The 23,502-nt window shown below is 51.6% G+C and overlaps 1 protein-coding gene across 3 annotated transcripts; it reads right to left on the bottom strand.

Moving 5' to 3' along the window:
* Positions 1-5,392: 5,392 nt before the first annotated feature.
* On the bottom strand, positions 5,393-13,765 carry PTGES (prostaglandin E synthase). Of its 3 annotated transcripts, none has more exons than XM_056352825.1 (4): positions 13,630-13,765; positions 12,679-12,861; positions 11,173-11,255; positions 5,393-7,573 (listed from the first exon to the last, which is right to left on the bottom strand). In XM_056352825.1, the coding sequence occupies exons 2-4, from the start codon at positions 12,784-12,786 to the stop codon at positions 7,324-7,326; spliced, it is 441 nt and encodes a 146-aa protein (XP_056208800.1). In that variant the 5' UTR covers positions 12,787-12,861; positions 13,630-13,765; the 3' UTR covers positions 5,393-7,323. The 3 variants fall into 3 exon arrangements, with proteins under 3 accessions (XP_056208800.1, XP_056208799.1, XP_056208798.1); XM_056352824.1 differs by having other exon boundaries at positions 13,626-13,765; XM_056352823.1 differs by lacking the exon at positions 13,630-13,765 and adding an exon at positions 13,293-13,575.
* Positions 13,766-23,502: the final 9,737 nt, after the last annotated feature.

Here is a 23,502-nt window from a genome sequence, read left to right on the forward strand (position 1 = left end):
AGCAGATTTGCAAGGAGCCAGGATCAGTACAGGATGCTGTGAGCAGGATGGCTCCTAGAGAGATACAAGTCTGCTGCAGGGGAGCATGCACACAGAGCAGCACGTGGCTCCCTGGGGGTTTTCTCCTTCAGGTCTACAGAAATTGAGCTAAGAGGCAGCAAGGAGAAGGGTCAGATTCTGCATAGGCAACTAGCTAAAAGATAAGAAACAAAAGGGTAGGAATAAATCATCTGCTCTTAGATTGCAGAGTGCTTCCCAGGGAGCAAAGGCTCACAGGTCAGGGCAGTCACAGAGCACCCAAAAGCAGGGGGAAGCAGTAGTCAGGCAAAGGAAAAACCAAAGAGTAAAGGTAGCCAAAGCTGAAAAGAGTTCCAGGACCTCATGGTGCTGAGCTATAAAGCAGCAGAGGTAATTCAGTGCTGAGAGGTGTGAAGATGTGCCTGGGGAGACTGCCCAGTATGCACACAGGCTGAAAAGCAGCGAGTCAAGTGGCTGGGACTGCTAGGAAAGGATTAGAAACCAAGGCAGGAAACATCCTCATGGCTGTTGTAGAAACTCACAGCACAACTAGAGTCTGAAATTCATCACCCCAAGATATTGCAGAGACCAAAGGTATAAAGTATATTCAGAGAGTGTCAGAGAGTTAATGGTGTGTGGGTCTGTGCCGGTGCAAAATGGCAGATTCAACTGCCTGTGCAGAAAGCTGCTACCCTGCTGACTTCCAGGAGTGGGGAAGGCTGGGTGGAGAAAGGACACCCTGGGTTTGCCTTGTTTCTTTTACCTGCCTTAGCCTGCTGAACTGCAGCAGGCTCCTCTCAAAGCAGCTCCCATGGTATTGTTTACAGGATGGCTGTGTCACCTCCTCCTCAAGCCACCCCCAATGCCCCCTACACAGCCAGGGGGGGAACAGCTCTCTTCCATACACCCTGAGGACCTCAGCTCCACGAGAGACCACAGGATCAGCTCCCTCCCAGCAGCAAGCCCCGTGTCCCCCACCACCATAGTCTTTGTGGCACATGGATCCCATGGGACTGCAAGGCTGAGGAAGGACCCCTACAGCAACACATCCCAGCTTTCCCCAGAGAGGAACAAGGCTCATCCTGTTTCATCCCAGCACTTCAGTGCACGCTCAGTAGAAGGGGAGCAAGTCCCTGCTCTAGACATCATCCCAAGCCCGCTAACGGCCTGAGCTTTCCTGTCTTTCCATCCTGTTTTCAGTTCTAGGAGAGAAACCCTGGGGATGGCCATACAATGAAAGGTTTGAAAGGAGCATGACTTCTCCACAATGCAGCCGCAGAGCTCCTTGTGCCATCACAGGAGCAGTGGGCAACTCCATGGACAGACACAGTGATCTTGTCCCCGTGCCTGGAACTGTGCTAGTGCACAGAACCATGACTGGCTGCTGGGCCTCAGGGCACCCCACACACTGTTTACAGATCTGATCTGTGGGACGTGCAGCCCACAAAGCCATGCTGGCCTGTTGCAGCAGCCATGGTCCTGCCCACCAGCAGCTTAACCATCCCTATCGTACTGCTCTGCTACCACTTTATAATTCATTCTATAAGTGACTTGTAGATCATTAAGGTTATTTGTCCAGCCTCCTGCCTGCTCTCAGGCTGGGAATATCACCCAAGCAGCATCCTCATGTCCTCAGCATGTGGCCAATGCAGAGCATCCTTTGGAGGGCATCCAGCCCTGAGTCAAAAGACCCTTGAAAGTGAAGAGCTCACAGATCCCAGGGCAGATTCTTCCAGTGACTCATTACTGTTAGCTGCTGGAAATATGTCACTTATTTCCTGCCTGAACTGTCCCAGCTTCAGCTCAGCTCCCACTAGAGCAGAAGTTCTCAACTCATGGTTCACTGGCTCCCAGGAGCTGATGGACTACTGCAAACCAGGAGACAGACAGGCATGAAGAGCTGCAGCTCACCTGGCAGGGTCTGTAGTCCACAGGAGAGGGACGTCAATGAAGAGGACGTCAAAGGCATTGTGCTGCCTCTCTTTCTCTTCCAGCACATGAGGTTTTTTCCTCCTAGGAACCAGTCTGTCACGGACACATCCATCACCAGATCTAGTTTCTGCAGGAGGGCTGGTCTCCTTCCATACAGCACAACTTCAGGTGGGGGAAGGTTGGAAGAACATTATTTGCAAATTGCGTTTCCTTCCTCGAAGCTGTTGGTTTCAACCAGCTGACTCCCAAAGGGCAAGTCTCAGCTTGTTTCTGACCCCACAGCCCAGCACTTGTGCATGGCTTTCTGACTGATGAAAAGCTGAAGTTTGCCTCCACAATATTTTAATGAGAACAATTTTGTATTGTCATCAACATCGGCTGCCACGACAGCAAGACAAAACAGAGCTCACATTTTCCAGCTCAAAGGGATGCCAGCCTGGTTATCCCCATCAGAATGAATTACACAGACATCTTAGAGATTGGAGCATTCTCCTCTCCCACCACCCTTGCGCTGAGCCCTTCTCCCTCTGGTGCCAACAGGAAGGTCCAGAGACCCTCCCAGTCCTGCCAACACCACCTCTGAGCTGCAGAAATGTATGTACAAACAACAGTAACATGTCGTCTCCCAGCAGCTGAGACCCTCCTGCCCCGGGTGGTGCAATGGTCATGGGGCTCGACGCTCCGTTTGGAAGGGGCATCTCCTCCCAGCAGCTGGTATTTTGCTCACTGCTGCTTCTTTCCAAACCCCCAAAAGGGAGCAACCTAAGGCAGCAGGAAAGCTTTTCAGAAGCTGGATGGTAGCTATCTGCTGAGGGTGTAACTAACAATTTGGGAAGAAGGGAGGAAGCAAAGGTTTCCTTTGTAGTGAGTGTTACAAAGGAAGTTTGCGTGCAAGGAAGAATCACTGCATGCAGACACACAGCGTGGCCGGGAGCGAGGCAGAGCATCAAGTCAGCTGGCTCTAGAGAGGCCGACGGGCCCAGGAGCAGACACGAGCCTCCTCCTCAAGGCACTCCCCAAGGAACGGCACCCACCGTCCGTCCACCCACCCGTCCCTCCACGTCGAACACCTCAAGCACCCCCCGGGGCCTGCCCGCAGCTCCCTGGCCAGCCAGCACCCGGGCGGGGGTCCCCGTGGGAGGGAGCCCCCGTGGCACAGGGTGGCCCTGGGGGCGCGCGCAGCCACACGAGGGCGCTGCAGCCCCGCGCGGGGGAGCACGGCGCGGCCCGCGGAAGCCGGCGGGGTCTGGGGTGCGGGGCTGAGCCCCCCATCGTGCTGCGCTGCTCCACACCCCGCCCCAAATGGGGCCAGGGACACCCACCCACCCCGTCAGGCTCCTTCTTCTCTGCCCGCAGCTGGGGCTGGCACCCGCATGGCATCCACGTCGCAAACGGGACATCTCACAGCTCAACTCCAGAGCCAGGCAGGAAAAATCCCGGTGGATAAAGTTTTCCTTGTGCCAGCTTCACCCTCGTGTATGCCAGAGGAGCAGGGAAACATCGCTATCCTTTCCAGGCAACTAACTTGCTTTCCCTAGATGTCACAGGGATCCCAGTTCCTCCAGGGGATCTGCATGGCAAAACCCTACAGCACAAGATGGGAGAGCCCCATGTCTGTTAGGAGAAACAGATTTTCGGAGGGCAGAGAGAGTGACCTGTGTCACAGTAGAGATACCCAGCGGGGATCTTGGTTCCAGATCACACCAGGAGAAGGTCTGGATGAACCAGAGGGACCTGGAAAGCAGCACAGGCAGGTGAGAAAGGGGTCAGCAGCATCCCAGGGCTGGAGGCATGTGTGAAGGGGCTTGCGCTGGGTCTCTGCGCACTTTTTCCCCACAACCAGACACCTTGGGCTCAGCAGGGCAGAGGGAAGACATGTACTGGCAGGGTGAGTCCTACTCAAATATTTAAGCACCAAACACTGTTGTTCTGCAGTCCCAGGTGGGTTTTGCAGTGTTACAATTTCAGGTTTGAGCCAGGTGTGAAAACCAGATTGTTAGCACACACAATGCACACACCAAACCCCACAGACTGGCAAATGCAGCCACCATCCTCGCTCTCACAGGGCTGCACGAGGCTCTGGGTGCACCCTTCCCCCACACCGATGCCACAGCAGAAAGCTGGGAGCTCTGGGCGTTAGCATATTATTTGGGAAAAGGCATGGGATGCTCATCACTTGCCCCAGACTGGCAAACACCACTGGCTGTGCCCAGGGGAGGGCCAGCAGCTCCAAACACCTCAGCCCGATGGGGCTTGGGCTGACCAGTCAGCCGAGACCAGGCTCTGTCCTGCCTCCCTCAAACCCCCACAGCATTTCAAAATAAGCACAATGGTTAGGCCTGCCTGAAGTTTGCCTCGTGTGCTTTTTCTGTTCGTTTTTTTTTTTTTGTTTTTTTTTGGTTTGTTTTTTTTTTGGAGCCAGGAGAGTTTGTGTTCCCAAGCTTTTCCCTGCTGCCAGTACAGCAGGGTTTATTTATTTTTAATCAAAAAGAAGAAAGCAGAGCTCTGCATGTAACCTTGGCTTCCCCGACCAGGGCATCAGCCTCAGGCACCGAACAGGCAGTTTAGAAGAGGCTGAAGGAGCTGGCAGCTCTGGGGACTGGGGAGGTTCTGCAGCCCCATTTCTTCCTTTCCATGCCAAAAATTTCAGTCCCAGCTAGATCTCTAGCCACAGCAACATGTATTGGAAGGAGTCCATTTTATAAAGCCATTACCTTTCTTATTTGAAAGCAGAAAGCATAGGGGAAAGGAAAAACTACCAAGTTGAGCCATTTTATCCATCTCAACCAGCTAATGTAGACACCGATGGGGCAGCACTTCCCAAACACCATCAGTTTAAGAAAACAGGAGAAAACTGCAGAAACGAGGCATTTGCTTCCCAACAACCTACCCACAAAAAGAGGTGGCTGCTGAGCTTGAAAAATACAGGCAGCTCCTTTGCAAGTCATAGGCACAGAGAAGAGAGCAACCACATCTTACCTAAACTTGTCCAGCTTTCCAGGGTTGAAGCACCAGCTTGACTCCACAGGCAAGAAGCTCCCAGCTGAGTGCAAGCAGGGTGCGAAGAAAGCTTACTGGGACAAAGCACTTTATATTGCTAGCCTGCTTTGGGGAAAGCTGGGATGGAGGAGGTTTGGGTGAACACCAAGCTTTGTAGCAACCTGCTACTCTGGGAAGGAAAACCAAAGCAGAACTGCTTTCCAAGTCTCAGCTTTGCTGAATTTAAAGGATCAGCACAAAAAAATTACACCTGTAAAAGAGCTTCCTCTGCAGAGCAGGTGAGTCCAGAGAAGAGGGACGTCTCTTTAGGAATTCCAGGGCACTCCAGGCTCTGCAGCAGGGTTTAGCAAAGCACTTTGCAGCTGGGGAGCCATCCTGCTGGGGTTGGACCCAGCTGCTACCCAGCTGCATCTGCTGCTCCCAAAGGAAGGATGTATCAGAGCACAATGATTTGTTTTTATTGGGAATATTTGCTTCCTGCCACCAGGATGCATGTGCAGCAGCAGAGAAATGTACAGGGGTTCAGGATCTTGTGCACCATTTGAGGCAGAAGAGTCTTGTTAAGAGGGGTATATATTACCCAGACATCTGTTGAGGCTATGTAAATGAGAAGTGGCCAAAAGCAAACTGCTGAAGCTGCAGTCCTGCCCACCTTCCACACACAGTTCCCCCATGGGAGAGCAAAGTACTCTCCTTCAAACATCACCAACAGCCTAAAGCCACATATGCACAGGGGTCAGGAGTTACTGGTACAGAAGCCGCTACCCGAGCTCGGCAAGGTCTCAGAGCATCAGTTTGTGCTTTGTGCACTCAGACACTCAGTGAGGTCTCAGTAAGAGCACACCTGAGGACAGCAGGGTTAAAGGAACACCTTTAGTGCTTAGGGCAGGTGGAAGGGTGTGCTGTGTTCTGCTCATTCTGGTTTCCACATATGATCTTAGTAAAACTCTGCATTACCCTCAGAGGGAGGGAGGAGGCACTGAACAGCAGAGGCTTCCTCCTGCCTTGTCCTCTGTAGGGGTGCTCCATTGCATGCTGCTGTTGCCTGGACCAGCCCTTGGCACTTTGAGACAGCTGCATAGCAGAGGTGCTTACAAGGGTTTATCATCCTGCAATACTCTGGTCCCAGCCTCTCTTCTCCAACATGACAACTTTCAGACAACACCACAGAGCAGTGGTATTCTCACACAGGGAGGTTCAAAGCCACTCATTTCCAGAGCTTTCTGCAAACACCAGCTAATCCAGGCTGCGCACCACTCGGCAGCAGTGTACAGCAGGAAACAGCTGAAAGAAAACATTCCCAAAGTGGTCATGGCACGGCACATTCCCCAGATATTAATGGCCATTCTGTGGCCAGAGAAAGGCTACAGAGGGGGAGAAATCCAGTCTGTTGTCCTGGGAGCATTCTCACACATCAGCAGCATGTGAACGCAGATACCACACTTGGGAGAAAGGTCTGTCTTCAAACTGCAGACCCCATTTTGTATGAGCATCTCAGTCTTTCCAGAAGTCCCAGAGCTTTGTGTTCAGCTCTCTACAGGGTAAGTGATTCCTGCTGGCTGCTCCAGGCATGTCCCTCTGCATCTTGCCACAGTGAGAGTGAGATGGAAAAGCCACAGCTGCTGCTGGCCAGGACCTGCTGAATGCCGGCTGCGTGGCATCCTTGCCGGGACAGGCAGGCTCCTGCCGGCAGCGAGGCTCCCTGGTAGGGAGCTGCGTCCCATGGCGTGAGATGAGGCAGCGCTGGGAGCACTGAACACTTCAGTGGCTTCACAGCGTCACCCCTGAGACTTCGACTTTCACGTTATGCTGCCTGGCAGGCACCTGCCTCCTGTCCTCACAGGAGAGGGAATGTGACAGAGCCCCCTGCCCACAGACCCACACGGCTGGGCAGGAGGACAGCGGCTGTTTTATAACCCCCCTCTGCTACTACTCACATCTGCTGACCAAGAGACTTCACAGGACCCTGATGGTTTTCCCTTGCTGTGTGACCAGGGGGAAAGGACACATCTTCCCCTTCCCAGTTCCGAATGCAGTTGGGGCAGAAAACCTTTCTTTCAATTAACCCCTTCCTCGAGGGGTAGTCCAGGTGCTTTCCCCCTCTCACCCTTAGAAGCAAGAGAAACCTGCCTCCACATCGTCTTCTGACTCTGCAGGCAGATGCGGCCCTTCCCTCTGGTGACTTCCCTGCCCAATTTCAGTAACATGGGGACTTTATCGAGGCTGCACTGAGCACCACTGGGGTGCAGATGGCCTCCCTGGCAACATACCATGTGTCCACACAAACACACACTCTCACGCACCACCCGGTCCAGCCGAGGAAAGCAGCAGAGTGCGGGACAAAGGGGTTTGTTCGGTCCGTCTCACTGGGCACTACCAGTATGGGGTGGTGGCGAGGAGGATCTGCAGAGCCATGGAGAAGCAGGGCAGCTGTGCCACGCTGTAGGCCACAGAGCGCATAGGCGCCTTCAGTTGCAGGAGGTAGGCGATGGTATGGATGATGCGCCCCACACAGAAGATGAAAAAGTGGATCCTGGCCACTGTGGGACTGGGATCCAGCAGAGAGTAGATGGCTCCGAGGAAGAGGAAGGGAAAGATGTTCTCCATGTCATTGCGGTGGGCCCTGAAAAGGGAGATAACGTTGTTCCTTCCCACCAGGCTCCCTGCTATCTCCTATCCCTTCTAGCCACGGTGCCCATCCCTGGGTGCTTCTGGCTCTCTCTTCCATTGGGTGGGGTAGACGCAGCCCCAAAAGACTCAGATCCCCCCTACACATGCAGGCAACAGGATTTTGCACCCAGTGTCTCTCCCTTGGGATGCTGCACTCCTGAAGCTTGCCCTCTGTGACTGGGTTGCCTTTGCCATGACAGATGACAGCTTGTGGATTAGAGCTTTTAAATAAACAAAGAAAAACAAAGACCCTGCGAAGCTGCGAAAAAATCAAAGCTGGTGCGGTGCCAGCACGGCACGGTCCCAGATGTGGCCATGTTACACAATAAAAGGCAGTTTCCGGGCCACAGTTTCCAGAGCAGGAACTCCCAGGATGGGAGGGTTTGTGGCTTCATCACTCTCTTGTAAGTGCATCCAAAGGGGACTGGGGAGGAGCACCCCAAGTGCCCCCTGCACCCCTGTGACACATCGGCACTGATGGGGCCAGAACCTGCACTCCAGTTGAACATGTGCCTGCCTGAGTATCACATCACCTGCCACCACCCACACCACTACCGAAACAGGATCCGATCACGCTATGAGCGTGGGCTGTGTCCCTCCTCCCCCAAGGTACTATCCTTTGAAGGAGGGAAACCTGTCCCCAAAGCAGTGACCTGCCCTTGCCCTCCCACTGCCTCTGCCCCTCTCCTTCTTTTGTTCCCTTGCAAAGCAAGAGATGCTTTCTGCAGCACAGAGCCCCATCCCCATGCTTCAATGTGGGGACTCTCAGGTTGTGCCCTGGCCGGTGGGGATGGATCTGGGCTCGAAAGTGACCTGATCACAAGACTCATTTGCCTTTTCCCTGTTATCTCAGAAGTTTGAGAGGCAGAGACGAAGCCTTGATAAGAGCTGCCCTTGCTTCCCCACTCCTGTGCTCCAGCATGTTTAAGGACTCACAAAGCCAAGAGAAAATGTTATTTCTTCCCTGAAACAAAGGCCAAGATGCCTGTGCTGCTTTTCTGTGCTAGCTGAGAAGTGTCTGGGAAGTTTTAGGACCCTCTGTCACAACTCATTGGTGCAGACACAGGCTGTGATAGACCTGGCTGAAAACAGACTTTGGAAAAGAAAGAGGGCTGTGTTTTAAGGCCTCTCTCCTGCCCCTGGAGTCAGGTCTATGGAGCAGATGTCCCTGTGCCCGCCCTGGCAATTGCCCCACCAAACATTGATTTCTTCAGGCCAAGGTTTGCCAAAAGTTTCTTTCCATCAGAAATTTTCAGCACCAAGAGACCAGGTTTTTGGAGGCTGACTGCTCCCAAAGGCAGGATCAGTCTCTGAGCAATGGAGCAGGAGCCATCAGGAAGGGCTCTGCTCACGCAGCTTGCCCCAGCCTCCTCCCCTTTACTGTGATGCCGAAGCATGGGGACATGAGCAGAGGCTCTGGGTCCAACAGCTGGTTCCCATCACCACATCACATGAAATGACCTGTGTGCTGAATGCCAGCCCCCACCACTGTCTCTCACTGCCCCCTTCCCGTGCCAGAGCCCAGGCCAGGCACCAGGTCAGCAGGGCCAGGCCACCTGTGGGTAAATAGTGCACCTGAGCCATTTCCAGCCACAGCTTTGCTGAAGCATGAAGGGGCTCTGCACAGCCTGTTGTACCCAGAAAAGAGCTACCCCAAGGGCTTTCAGTACCCCATTATCCCCATAACAGGCAGGAGAGCAAGGAGCTTTCTCCTCCCTGCCTCTTGCACCTCCATCGGGAGCAGTCCCTAGATTAAAGGCCACATCCCCAAGTAGAGAGGGGACGAACATGGCAAGGAGCCTGCTGGAAACCTTATTTCAGCTGCTCTCTGGGTGTGATTTTGGGACAGCATGGAGGAATGGGCCTAGAAAAGACACTAAGACAGGTCCTGCTGTTGTAGCAGCATTGCCAGGACAACTCACTGGGGATGAACTGGTCACGGCCTGGACACAGAGGGGACGTATTCCTTGCCAAACCCAGGAGAGTGGAGGGGAGCTGCAGGAAACCCTCTGCCTCTCCTGGTCAGACAGTCCCTGGGAAGAGCCAACCCCATGTGGACAGGCTTGCCCAGTCACAGCCCCTTTTTTTCCCAGCCCAGGGCCCTGCTTGCCCTCCCAGGCCTGCATCACCTCTGCGGGTACCACCAAAAAACCCTTCTGCAGTCCAGGCAGGACCATGATGATAAGCATGGTTTGCTTTGGTGCCAGCTGTGCTGGGAGAGGGCAGCTGCCGGACCCCCACCGCCTCACCCCACAGCAGCCCTGTCTAAACCCGGCCCCAGGGACTTGGAGGTTCAGCGGGGCTGGAAGGACAAACGGAATAACAGGGAGGAGAAAGGCAAGAGCTGAGACACAGCCAGGGGCCTCTCTAAACACCAAGGGGGAAACCTCCCTCCTGGCTGCTGCTTGCTCTCCTTTGCCCTGCCGGGCTCTGCTACACTCCCAATAACCCCAGCAGCTCAGCCATGGCTCTGCTACGCTCCCAGTAACACCCGTGAAGAAAACCCAACAACACCCTTGTTCAGGGAAAACACCTTGGGTTTAATCTGTCTTCCCCAGGGCTGTGAACAGATCAGCAAGGACCGACTCAGAGTGCTTTAACTGCACAAGTCAGATCCCAGACCTCCCCCAGGTCTTTGCTGCAGCTCCATTTATTTATTTTTATGGACGCTTGTCTTTTCTGACTAATTAAAGAAGATTTTTTTTTTAATGATTTTCTGATTGTTTATTTTATTATGATGATTTTCTTTTTCCTAGGAAGGAAATAGCTCATTTGCCACCCTCCTTCCTCTGGAAGCCCAGGGATTAGGTGGCACTGGACGTTTTTTAAAGCAAATCTTGCAGGCAGCGAGAGGCGAGCGGCACAGTTCCCCACCCACAGCAGAGCTGGCAGCCAAGGTCTCAGTTGACAGCAGGGCATGGCTCCAGCCCCTTTCCTGCATGTCACCAGTGATCCAGCCAAACACTCAGGGCACCTCCTTCTGCGCAAGAGAGATGGCAAACCAAGCCTGGGGCTGAATAACCCCATGCTTTACCCCTGAGGAACTGTGAGCCCCACAGAAGAGGGGGAAGATTCAGACTTTGCACAGTTAGGGAAGCAAAAGTTATTGCAATCACATCCAGCTTCTTCCCAAATGCACAAAAAGGGCAGCTGCATATAGCACTGGGACCAGTCACACAGTTACCTCTCCAAGCTGTGCAGGGAGCTTGGGTCCTGTTGGGGCAGGGCACGAGGAGCCTTTGGTTGCGGGTATGGGACAAGACCTTGGGGGCTTGTGGGACTTTGAGCATCTAAAAATTAGTTTAATTGCATCAGAGTAGGCTGTTGGACCCAAACCTCGGTCTTTCTCCGTGTCCTTGCTCCAGCACACAACATGCTCCCATTAAAGATTAAACTGCTCTAGTGTGCAGGGTCACACAGCTGAGCTCCAGGCATTCAACCCATCTAGGTAATTAAATAATGAGCCCTTTAGCTTCCCACTGCTTCTTTGCCAGCATCTGCCAGGGATCACCTCGCAGCACAGTGGGAATGCCGGCACCGCCGCCTACTTGCCTGCGGCACCGCTCCACATCGGGGTCTTCACGGTAGTACTGCAGCCCCCCGTTGCGCAGTGCATCCTCCGGGTTTGCAAATGCCTGCAAGGGAGAATCCCCATAATATGTATGCTTATAATGTTTTCAGGAACTTCACAGGTAGAAGCTTTGCCCCTAATCTTTAAGACCTATGGAGATTTCTTCCTGCCCCAGTTTCTCACCACCCTTCACAAACACAAGAGCAACTGCACTTCCATGTGCATGGTCTTGGGGGTTAAACCCTGCACCTCCCAAGGGGTTTCCTTATCCTCTGAAAAAAACAACTCTGCCTGCTGAGTCCCAAACAGGGGGCTTCATGGGAGCTCCTGATCCCAGCCCACTTCTCCCCATGAAACCCACTTAAATGAGACTTTTTCAACCACCAAATGAGATCACTGCTGGCACACAGCTTGCAGACGCTGAATGCAGCATCCAAAAGATAACCTGGACTGTCAGATTAGTTTACCCTACCAAGAAAGAGTATTCCCTCACTGGCTTTTTGGCAGTGATACTGTGACTGAAACCAGCCCTGGGGAAATCAGATCCTACGCTAATAAACTTACAAATAAAAATTACTTATATGAGCTCCCCACCTATGCTCAGAAACTGTTCCTCAGGGACTTGGTTACATGCAACAGCTTCACTTTGCAGCCTGAAAAGGACCCTGGTGCTTTCTTTAATCATGTTACAAGCCAAGTCCTAGGGTTGGAGCATCATTTAGAAACACAAGGGAAGAGGACAAGTCATCAGTTACAATGATGCTACAGCACACAGGTATCTCTTTGTATTTTATCTGAGAGCAGAAATCTCTCCCTCCCACTCTACCGATGCAGTCGGAAACTCCTCAAATACTTTAAAACAGATTTTACAAGCAGCTGAGTTTTGCCACAAGTTCAATTTGGGTTGCAGGTGATAAAAGGTCCAGTTCACCCCATCTCCTGACAGCAGCTAGAGCTCCCAGTCCTCCCTGTATTTTCCCCGAGTCCAAGAACCATTTCCTCCAGCTATTGTTTTTATTCCCCACGACTTCCTGCTCTCCTGGAGCATTCACATAGCCATTCAGCCTCTGAAAAAGGCTTTCTGCTAAGCTGCAGGAAAAAAAAAACATTGCAACGATTTCCTCTTAAATACTTTGTTTTCCCCTTCCTTCTTCCAGACATGGCAAATTAAGTGTAAACAGACTCTTTCCAGAAGCAGCTCACCTGCATGGCATTTTAGATCTGAAATTACTATTTAGACTGGGATTCAGAAATTATAAACATGAAGCTACAGATGGTAGAAACAAACAAAAAGTACCAAAGAGAAGTGAGATAAATATCTGCTGCAGCTATGAAACATGTTTTGCTTTCAACTGAAGGTCAAAAAAAATGGAGCTTGCTTCAGGAAAACTCTGTTGGCCTTCACAAGAGTAACAGAAGAAAGAAAAAACACAGAACCCCAAGGAAAAAAGCCAGAAAGGGAGAAGGAAATGGAAGCTGGATCTTACCTTCTTTCTGAGTCTCACTTGTCCCGTAACGATGGCAACAACATACATTTTTAAAATCAAGATCGTGCTGTAAAACGTAAACGACATAAACACTTTGTTTTCCATCATTTTGGGGGTAGGTGCCACTCGACCACCTGCAACACTCGCAGCCAGTGGAGATCTCGCTGGGGCTTCAAGAGGGCTCTGCAGGAGAGGGGGCAGGAGCAGCCACGTTTAAACACAAAACAGGTCACCACTGTTTCTTCGGCGAAAGCCCACAGCCCCCGCACACCCCCCCTCCAGGCTGATGCAGCCGCGCTGCCGGTGAGCGCGCCCAGCGCGGGACACGGAGCGGCTCCAGCTTCTCTCACCCTGCTGCCACCGGCTCCGTGGGGATGCGGTGCCCCAGGCTGGGATGCAGCCCCCTCGACCGTCTGGGCCACAGCAAGGCTCAGCCTGGCCACAGCTCGACCTCTTGCCCCCCCAAAGCAGCCCACCACGATCCCCCGTCCCGCCGCGTCTTTTGTTCGTGCCCACAGGGACGGAGCGTCCCTCGCCCAGCCAGGCACTGCTCACCCACAGGTATGAGCGGATCAGCCCTGGAAGAAGGAGTTAGGAGGAAGGTAGGGACCTACCTCAGCCACATCCAGCCCTGTGCTCCCTCCGTCCCCGAACCCACAGCTCACCCCTGCGTGGCGACGTTCCCAGTACTCCCCAGTCCCGCCCAGTGCAGACTGAGCGTCCCATGGCAGTAGCAGCCAGCCCTCCCCTACAGAGCCACCTGCCGAGGGATGGGACGCAGGGACGGAGCCATCCCTTGCCCCACCAGCGCCCATCACCCGGGGGCCTGGGCTGCCCCTGCACCCCCTGGCTAGCAGGGGTGCTCCTGGAGTGACCAGCCTGGAAGAACAACCGGGCAAGTCTCGGACCACAAAGCCCCGAACATGCAAACAAAAGTAAAAAGCAACCTGCCCAGCCCCAAAGACAGCTTGTCCTCGTTTTCTCCAAGAGGGTGAACCGGGTCGGTCGGGTATAATTTTGTCCTCGGTCTAGACAGTGGCATCTGAATTCGGAGCTGTCTCTTCCCCAGCCACAAAACACTGGTGAAGAAAGAGTGGGATCTAAGCCTCTGCAGGCAGTTGGGCTGCTCTCCCAGTGCAAACCTTTTAACTCCTTCTTCCCCAGCCTTGGTCCCAGTGCTGGCAGCAGCAAACCTCCGGTAAGCTGGCAGCATGGGGACTGATAGGAGCTCTCCAAGTTTATTAGTGTTGGAGGGCTGAATGTGGGGTTCAGTTACTTTAGAGAGAACACACACGTTAAAAAAACCCAAAAAAACCCCCAAGACTTTTTTCAGGAAAATGGAAACTTTTGGAGATTGAGGGGAAAATGAATGCTTTGAGGATGCAAGCAGTTTTTTAATAAGCTGACACATTGGAATAAAAAAATTGTTTCAAGCCACAAAAAGCCTCAAAAAGCAATGAACAAAGTATGACAGTTTGTCACTTACAGAACCATCCATTAAAGTGTTTGTGTCTCTTGGACTGGGTTTGTTCTTCAAGGCTTTTAAACTTCTTAACTGCCACTGAGCAAAACTAATCCTTTGCTTTCCAAGAGGGTCCAGAGTAACCCAGGAGGAGCATCGCACTCAGACCAGGACCAGGCTCCAGTCCCATCACTACAGACCCTGTTGCACAAGGACAGTTTTTTCCCCAGCAATGGGATGCTGGTGGCACCCCACTCCTTGGGGAGAACAGGCTACAGGAGTCCTTTTCCTGGGGTGCTGGTGTGAATTTAAAGCAGCTTCATGCTTAGGGCACAGCGGCTCTGGGCTCAAGAAATACAAAAGGATTGTTGATGAGAACATGAGTCAGGTTATATGGGTGGATCTGGAAGATCGGCTCGTTTCAGAGAGTAAGCTAAGAAGGAAAACAGTCATCTCTCTCTGGGCAGTGTTATCCCACCAGCCCTGACCAGCAGCTGAGGGATGCCGCAGGCCAGACTCCACCTCTGCTCCTGCAGAAGGGAGGGCTGCACCATTTCTTGTATTCCCAGCAGTCAGCACAGTCACACTAGGGCAGCTTTCTTGCCAGGATCAGTGCTGTGGAAAAGGTTTTACTCCTGTCCTGCTCAGCTCAGATGCGAACTGCATGCTCTGGCCATCCCACGAAGGGCTGAGCTCTTCCTGTGCCTCTCCAGAGCAGATGTCCTTCCCTCCACCCCAGCCTACCCTGCTCCAGACCCCTGTGCTGCTCTCAGCCTGGCAGGCCAGGGCTCCGAGCCAGAAAGACCCTTCAAGCACACAGTCTCACTCCTGGCACTGAGATCTGCAAATTCTTTGCATTTGCTTCTGAATTTCTCTCGCCACAGCTGTTCTGCCCTGATGCTGCAAACCCAGAGATGTCACACCACTTATTGCAATGCACCAGCTCAGCTCCATGACATCCAAGGGTGCAGAGAGCCTTTGAAAACCCCAAATGCTTTCAAGGGAGAAGTACTTGCAGCTGGTCACCACCACCCTGGCGTCAGGGCGGCTGCAGAACAAGTCCTGGCACAGCCCGGTGTGGAGCTCTGCAGCCCAGCAGTAAATGCCTCTGACAGGCTGCTTCCCTGGGGATGGGAATGGGGACACTGGAACACACAGCAGCCATGTGGGTTCAAACACTGCAGTAATGGCTGGGGTGCTGACCCTGGACCCCAGCCCTGTGCTGCCACCAAACTGCATCCAACACCACTCACATGTCTGTGGAGCTTGGCAGAGCGTTAGAGATACCATAATGCCAAGCATAAACAGTTGATGGCAAAGTTACATCCCAAACACTGCTCCCTCCCATCTCCTCTCTCCATTGTTGACTGGGAGCAAATCTGTAGCTGAGAAGACATTGCTGCTCAAGAACCGGGGCGATGCAAGGGCCACACCTGCCCTGCAGCAGGGATGAGACTTTTTGCAGCAGCCCCTTTCCCAGCTCTCCTGGGAGCCTGGGGCTAGGGCAGGCAGCCAGACCCTTCACCAACAGCACATCATGCCCTCCATGAAGCCACTCCAGTTTTTACCAGCTGAGGACCCAGCCCGCGGGCTCTTTGGTAGTGAGACCTTTTTCCTTTGTGCACCTTCTTCCCCTCCTGAGGCAGCTAGAACGCCTCACTGAGCAGCAGGAATATGCACAAGCTTGGTACCACCGGCAGACAAGCCAGGACTTCTCCTGCTAGCCAGACAGACTTTCTCCTCAACATTATTCAAACACTGGGAGGAAGCCCTGGACAGGTAGTACCAGCAGCTGGCTCAAATTTAAATTGGAGTGATCAAGAAGCACAGTTTGTTTAAGCATAAGGCCCCTGGGGCAGACCCAGGCATGGGTGTTGTATGTGCTGGGCAGGCTCCGCAGTGTATAAAAAACATGTTGGCAAAGTTAGTTGTTTCTTCCATGTGTTTACACATTTCAGACCCTGTCACTATTACAGAGCTGAACCCCAGTGAGGAGGGCTGGTGTTTGTCAGCACAGCACCTATGTGGATGGGGATGGGGGGCAGAAGCTGCCTGTAAAGGTAGGTGTAATGCTCCTGTGATCCCTGTTCCTGCTTGATTTCTCAAGTTTAGGGGTCTCACGCTGGGTAGGACACATCCACAGTCACACCTTCCTGGCTTTCCTGACCCAAAGCAACACAGCTGCCAGGAGCATGTTTAACTATCCCATTAATCTGGGTGGAAGCAGGCTGTTAATATTAAGAGTTTGATCCTCCTCCACAGACCATGTCCTGCTAGGACAGAACCATTGCTTGAATGAGACCAGTTCCTAAGGGCAGCATGTCTTTGAACTACAAGCTGTACCTTAAAGCCTTTAGCACAAGAGGTCTCATCCCAGGATAAGACCTACCCAAAACTAACGCTGCTAGCAAAAAACTGTATTTATTTTTTTTTTTTTTTTAGAAATTATTAGGAATCAAGTCCAGGCTTTGAAAGATTTAGTCATCAGGTTAAGCTGGCTCCAGGAGCTGTGGGGAAGAGATGGAGGGTTTTAGAGGAGGCACTGAACTGCAGCAGGCAAGAAGGAATGAAAAATTCATGGGAGCTGCTTGAGAAAATGACTTAGAAATAGAAGCCTCTAAATAACAATCCTGCTTTGGAAAGATTATGGAATAAAAATCACTCTCAGTTCCCACACGGGTTGTTATTTATTTGACCAGCTTAATTATACTATGGTAAGATAACTACATATTTTTCCACTATTGCTATGCTGGGGAATTTCCTGGTGGCAGCTACACGAGAGGGTTGGTTGTGTAACAAATCCTTGTCAATTGAGCACAAGCATGTATGCTGGGGTGGCACGGCCTGGGATCCAACCAGACCTCAAAAGGCAGCAGACATTTGGGGCAATTACAGCTCTGATTCCCCAAAATTTTTCCAAATGAGCAATTACAGCCCACAGTCCGGGCTAGGTAAAGAGCCCAAGGGGACCGCTCCAGCCTGGAGAAGACAGGCAGGTGGGTGCCACTTCCCCGGCATGCTCCCCATGGCTGGTGGGGAAGGTGCAGAGCCCAGCTGGGATTTTGTCTGCCCTAGGCTCATAGCTCAGCCCGTGGCTCCAAGCAGCACTGAGCCATATTCCCAGCTTGTTCTGATGCTGCCGCGGGCACCAGTGCCCTCCTTCCCTGCCATTTCTTCATTTCTTCCTGCTGCTCCCAGCACAAAGCCTCAGAGCCTGCAGACATGCCCTGCCCCAGTGATCACTTGCCCTTGGCTGCACCCAGCCCTGGGAAATCTGGCTGCACACCACTGTGCTGGCTCATCAAACACAGCTATGTGTTCAGGTAAAGGCATGAGTGGTTTAGCTATTCATTAAAGAGAAAGGCACTCCACCTGCATTCACTCCTTAACCTGCACGAAAAGTTACATCACCCTGACGCACCTTCTCCTTCAGATGAATGAAACTCCTGTTGCTTCACCTGCAGCTCCCCATTCCTCAGCTCCTGGGCTCCTCACCACTCTTTGCAGCACGCAGGATGGCAGAAGACACTGCAAAGTCCCTCAGCAGGGAAACCATCAGCATTAGCACCTCCTGAAACAAACCCGGCTCTTCAGCCTCTGGCAAACTCAGATTTCATCTGTTTTGCATTTTAAAGTGACTGTACTGGCTGGAGATATCTGAGAGGCCTCAGGCATGAGGAATGTAGCATCAGACTCTCCCAAATAGTCCTTCACACTCAGAAGACCAGATGTCGGCAGCAGGAGAAAGCCAGCAGGAGAGGCCCAGGGACAGGGCAGGGGAGCAGCAGTGCAGGGTAAAGAGAAGCGGAGGAAGCTGCTGTCCCTCAGCCAGCCCCACGACGGGCCCAGTGCCAAGCGAGAGGCAGTGTCACGTCCTCCTGCCCTCTCCCTCCAGCTCCATCCGCCATCCCTCCCTGCCTGCTCCCAGGCTGCTGCCCTGCTCAGCTGCTCTCCTGCCCCGAGCTGTCACACCCACCCTGGCTGCAGGGGGGTCACTGTGTCCCCTGCTGCTCTGACAGCAAGGAGACATTAGAAGAGAGGCCATCAAGCTATGAGCACGTGGGAGGCAGATTATTTTCTCTTATTCCGAGCCTCACATGGATTCATGCCTGAGCTTTCTCTTAGAGGAAAGAATTCCTTGGCCAGGATGCTCTGTGCCTTCAGGCATGCAACCCCACGGGGAGAAGGTCTCTGGGGTCGAGGAAAATTATTTCCCCTCTCTCCTGCTTTCTCCTTCTGACCCAGCTGGTTTAAAAGCTGTCTTTCAGTAGAGCTGCACCTGCCACTGCTGCCATGGGGCAGAGGTGGGAAACAGGGGTCAGGGCTTGGGGAGTGGGGGAAGCTGGCACCTTTCACACTTAGCCAACACCACAGCAACTTGTGATGTGTTTCTCTTCCCAAGAACCAGATCCCATCAGCTGTAAACAACAGGCAAAACTCACTTCTGTTACTGCCTAAAAAGAGAGAGTTTCCCTGCCAGACTGGGAGAGCAGAGAAACAAATCCTACTGCCAAAAATTTCAGGACTGGGAAACATTTCCTACGCTTCAAGCATCTGCAAAACTACAAAGTAAGTACAGATTCCCTGGTGGGATGCTTTTGAGCAAGAGCAAAGGTAAAGGATGCTGCATGGTCCTGCCTCCACATGCTGTGTTATGGAGAAACGGGAATCAGGGCATGTTTTACAACGTTAAGAGCACTGGCTCGTTAACAGGGCTGGGAGAGAAAGCAGATGTGGTTCCAGATTTCAGACTTATGGAAACCTGACGTTCAACAGCAGATGAGCAGCTTCAAGGAGAAAAGTAGAAAACAAGCCAAGATGGCCTTTCTCTTCTTCAGTGCCTAACCAACAGCTGTGATCTGTTGCTGTGCTGATCCACATGGCTGTACTCACCCTCAGAAGTGCAATGGGGTGCCCAGCTTAAGAACAGGGACCTTTTTTGGCAGGTGTGCACCTTTTGGCTCATGGGCTGTTAATCCTGCCCTGAAACCCAAGAAGAACAGCAGGCTTCAGAGCTTGCCCATTTCAAAGCCTTTTAAGTTCTGTTTTCAACAAAAAGGCATTTCCAAGTTGTCACAGAGGCACGCAAACATAGGACAAGAGGGAATGGAAAGGTCAGTGCTTCACTGCCTGCCCCTGACCCCAGCTGAGTGTGGCTACATCATCCTGGCAAGACCAACTCTAAGGACAGCATTCCTTCACAGCCTTGCTGTAGAGCTTCACCCACCACAAAGCTTTCCAAGACACAAAGCTTATTTTTAAAACCTTGAGTTTTCTGCATCCTCTCCATCACCCCTAGATTAAACAGCAGCATTTCCTCCCACTCTTCCTTATAGCAATGTTTTCTAAATCTCATTATCACACATGCTGACCTCCTAAACGCTCTCACTTCCCAAAGCCAGGTCCTCAGCAGAAGGATGGTGGCTGGGCTTCCTACAGCAGCAGACCAGAACCTCCCTTTCAGGTGACCTAACCCAGGCAGAAGTCAGAGCTTCTCAGCAGTCTGAGTTTTTTTGAGTTGAGCCACTTGTCAGTGTAGCTATGCTCCAGACGCATGTTAAAACTTTCCCTTTCTTTTCCCTGCGCTGGGGGATGCACAACACATCTTTTAGGCTTGCTTCAGCATCTCAGCAGCCAGAAGAAAGGTCGTTGAGGTCTCAACTCTGACATTATTAATAAACACCCTGCACACACAATGCTAAAAACACACTCCCCATAATCAGCCTGGAAAGCAGGGAGTAGTTTAGCTATGTTATTGACAGCCTCATTGCCTGGAAGCTTTTTATTGCATTGTCTCAGCTGCCCTCTTGCTCACACTGGTGGGAGCTCTCTCACAGAGCATGACCCAGGCTGCAGTTGTGTCCTGAGGCAGTGGAGCAGGAGATAAGAAGGGAATGAAGCTCACAGACCCCTGCCAGGACATCACGTCAGAGCAGGTATTACATACCCTGTGCAATACAGCATCTACTGCACTTGAAAGTTAAAAACAGTAAGTGTGTATTTCCCAAAACCACAATGAGAAAAGGGAAGGGGATGTAGGACCATACAAGCACCCAGAGTGATCCCCCAATTTTAGCAAAACCAGAATTTGGCCTAAATGATGCAAGGAAGTAGAGAAAGGTCTCCATGCTACTCCACAGGCAGTGATGCTTGGACTAAACTACACTAAGATTTCTTCCCTGCCTGAATTATCCATCAGCAGGACTCTGAGAACCTGCCTGGGTCCCACGCTTTGATTACCCTCCTGATTTGCAGGCTGTGTCCTCACATCCATGATGCATTCCCAGAAATCTGCTCTACCCTGTGTTTATGCGACCCTGACTGCTCTATGCAGCCCTCCACGAGGAGATGTGGGCACATTACAAATATTTACAAAGCAGCAGAATGAATCTCTAGCACAGCATGTTTCTGTTAACAGTGCCACCACCTCAGCCAAAACTGAACAAGAAGCACTTCCCCATTAGCAGGGGAGGAGCTGGATCTAGGTGGGAAGGCAGCTGTGGAACAGGCATAGGGACAGGAGGCTACAGGATGCTACAGCCACATTAGCTGGGCTTGAGCTGTCCCACAAGGTGATTTAGGAACAGAAAGGGGTAGGGAGCTGCACTGCACCGTACCACAGTGTGGGGAGTTTGCGTGCGTGTTCACTGGTGGAAGGGAGCTGCTGCTCTTCCACAGGAGCAGGAGCCTGCGGGTTGTGCCAGGTGTGGGGCACACCATGATTTCAAGGTAGTACGTGCCCCTGTGGTAGTTAGCAATAGACTGAAGCTCTCTGGCCCCATACACCCTAGTTCATCCAGTCTTCAGAGATTAACTTAACTTCTGAATCACAAGGTTTAATTCTCTTTCTTGCAAACTTGTTGTCATACCTGACGGTAATGCTTGATAATTACAAGCGTCAAGTCACTGTCCAAACCGTTAAGATTAAAGTACTTCCTGGGACAGTAAGTTTCATAATGAAACACAATTTAAATTAAGAAGATAATAATAATAATAAACTTTTAATGGGGTCTCCTTCCCCTCTTGTTCACGTCACAGAGAGACACACAAGGGAGGCAGGAAGAACAGCAAGCAGTTCTTGCTCAGCTTTGTCCTGCATACTCCTATCTTTGATACATGTCTGTGAAATCACCTCTTACTCAGCTTTACCACAGTGCCATTCGCTTTCACCTCTCTTCAAAGGTGATTCCTCCACGCCTTTGACTACCCCAGTCATACTTTCTTGTTTTCCTCCAAGGCTGAAGCAAGCCAATGACCAGCACATGACTGCCAACTCCTTTCACCCTTGCACTCCTATTGTCCTTAGGCCTCCCAACAGCTCATTTTTCATTTAAATGCCAGGAGTCCTCACTGAGGTGTCTAGGACAACTTCACACTGAGTTATTTCGTAGTCTGGAGGGGCTACTCCCAAACTGAAGGAATTCCAGCTATGTTCTTACAGAAGACAGCCCTGGGACGCTCACTCTGTAGCTATCCAGTAATAGATCTGGCTTGCTCATCTCTGTTCCTTTGAGGCCCTTCTGTACCCTCCAGCATGGCCTCCTTTCTGGCTATGCTATTACATGGACTTAACATTGTTCTTCGTAGTGCGAGTCCATTCTCCTGTTTTCAACTCATTCCAGTTCACTGTTGACCACAGGGTTCCCAGCTCTCAAACACACATTTTAACAATAGCTGGAAACTAAAATCCTGCATGAAATCTTTTGTTTTAGCAGAGTACATTTTTGTTCCTGATAGATAACATCTCCTGGAAAAAGAACCTAACATTTCCAGATCCCTTCCTGACCCTCCATCCTTATTTAACGTTGATGAATCTGTATGGGAATAATACTTCCCAGGTTGTTCAGAGTAAGATGTGAGGCTTAAATTAACAGGTCCTCATAAAGCACTTCAGCTAGACACTGCAGAAGTGAAAGAATTAAATACCTCTCAGCTGGTCCTGCTTAGAGGGACACATTTCTGAACACTGAGCCCAGATCAATGAACAGTTGTCACTAGTTTTCAGTAAGTGTGTCACTTGTCTCTCCACAGGAGCAAATACAGACATGCCTTCTCCAGTGCACAGGAAGAACACAACCTGTATGTGGCTGCCAAGCCTGGGAGCTGGAGCAAGGAGACTGGGAAAGCCACTGAGTATGCTTGACAGTGCTCACCACGAAGGGATGAGGGCAGAACTGGTGGCTACAGCCTTCCTGTGAGCTTTACCTGCCCAAGAGCTCTTTCACATCCAACCTACAGAACCAGCAAAAGGAGCTTCTGTATGCTGTCATGCTTTTCCCCAAGTCAGTTTAAGTGTCTGCTTGCAGTCTCTCAAGTTCATGCTCCCAAGCTACAAGATCCTCCCCAAATTCTCAGTACATGTAGATAAGTTTTAAAATTTGCTCCTGGGTTTTATTTTTTCCTCTTTCAGTAACACAAACCAACCAATCCAGAAAGAACCTAGATAAAAATCAAGATGACATTTTTTCTATCAGCTGAACTGAGCGGTTGTGTGAATTTATTTTCCATCAACCTAGTGCCGAGTTGAAGTTACATCTGCAGTACAGAAGTGACCAGCATGGGTAGGGCAGAGCTCTACCCTGGGTGTAAAGGACAAACACAGGCAGGCTGTAGGAAACACAGTCCTCCCTGGAGAATAGGCCCGAGACTTTCAACTCCAAAAGGCCACATGTAACAGAATCACCTCAGGCCCTGCAAAGCCATTTTTCTCCAGCTGGCTGCTTAAGTCTGCTGTTATTTAGAGGAAACAGCTGCACAATAGCTTGTCATCTCAGAGTTTCACTCTGCATTGGAGTCCCAGTCTAAAAGATGCTACCCTGAGTGATTTCTTCACAGTTGTTCTCCGCACACAGGTCAGAGAGGGACTGGAAAGCTCCTGACAGCAAGTCGCCAAACAGGAGAGATGCCTTGGCTATCCTATGTCGACAGCCTGATGTCCAAACCACAGAGATGGTCAGACCTGGTGCAATTTCCAGGAAGCCTCCTCACTGCAGTCTCCAAAGAAATTACCACATCCCTCCTTGCTCAGGAGACCTCACTGCTCCTGAGCAGTGCCAAGGTTTGCTGGCTGCTGGTGCCCGTTGCTCTCTGGTTACAGATCCCCTCTGAGGCTCTCCAATAAACCACGAGCCTGAAGAGGCACTGCTATCTTTTAGCCTTTGCTGGCAAACTGCCTGATGCTCTTCTCTTGCCTTGCAACCAGCTGGTAAGTACCCAGCCCAGCTCCTTAACCTCCACAGCCCTCCAAGGGCAGCCAGATCTGACCTGTCTGAACAAATGGGAAAACTATTACAGCAGCAAATAGTTGCTTTCTTCTGGTGAACCTACTTGTTCCTCAACGCCAACTGCCAAAGCTGATTAAA

The sequence above is a fragment of the Falco biarmicus genome, chromosome 9 (assembly GCF_023638135.1).
Source record: "Falco biarmicus isolate bFalBia1 chromosome 9, bFalBia1.pri, whole genome shotgun sequence".
Taxonomy (NCBI): Eukaryota; Metazoa; Chordata; class Aves; order Falconiformes; family Falconidae; genus Falco; species Falco biarmicus.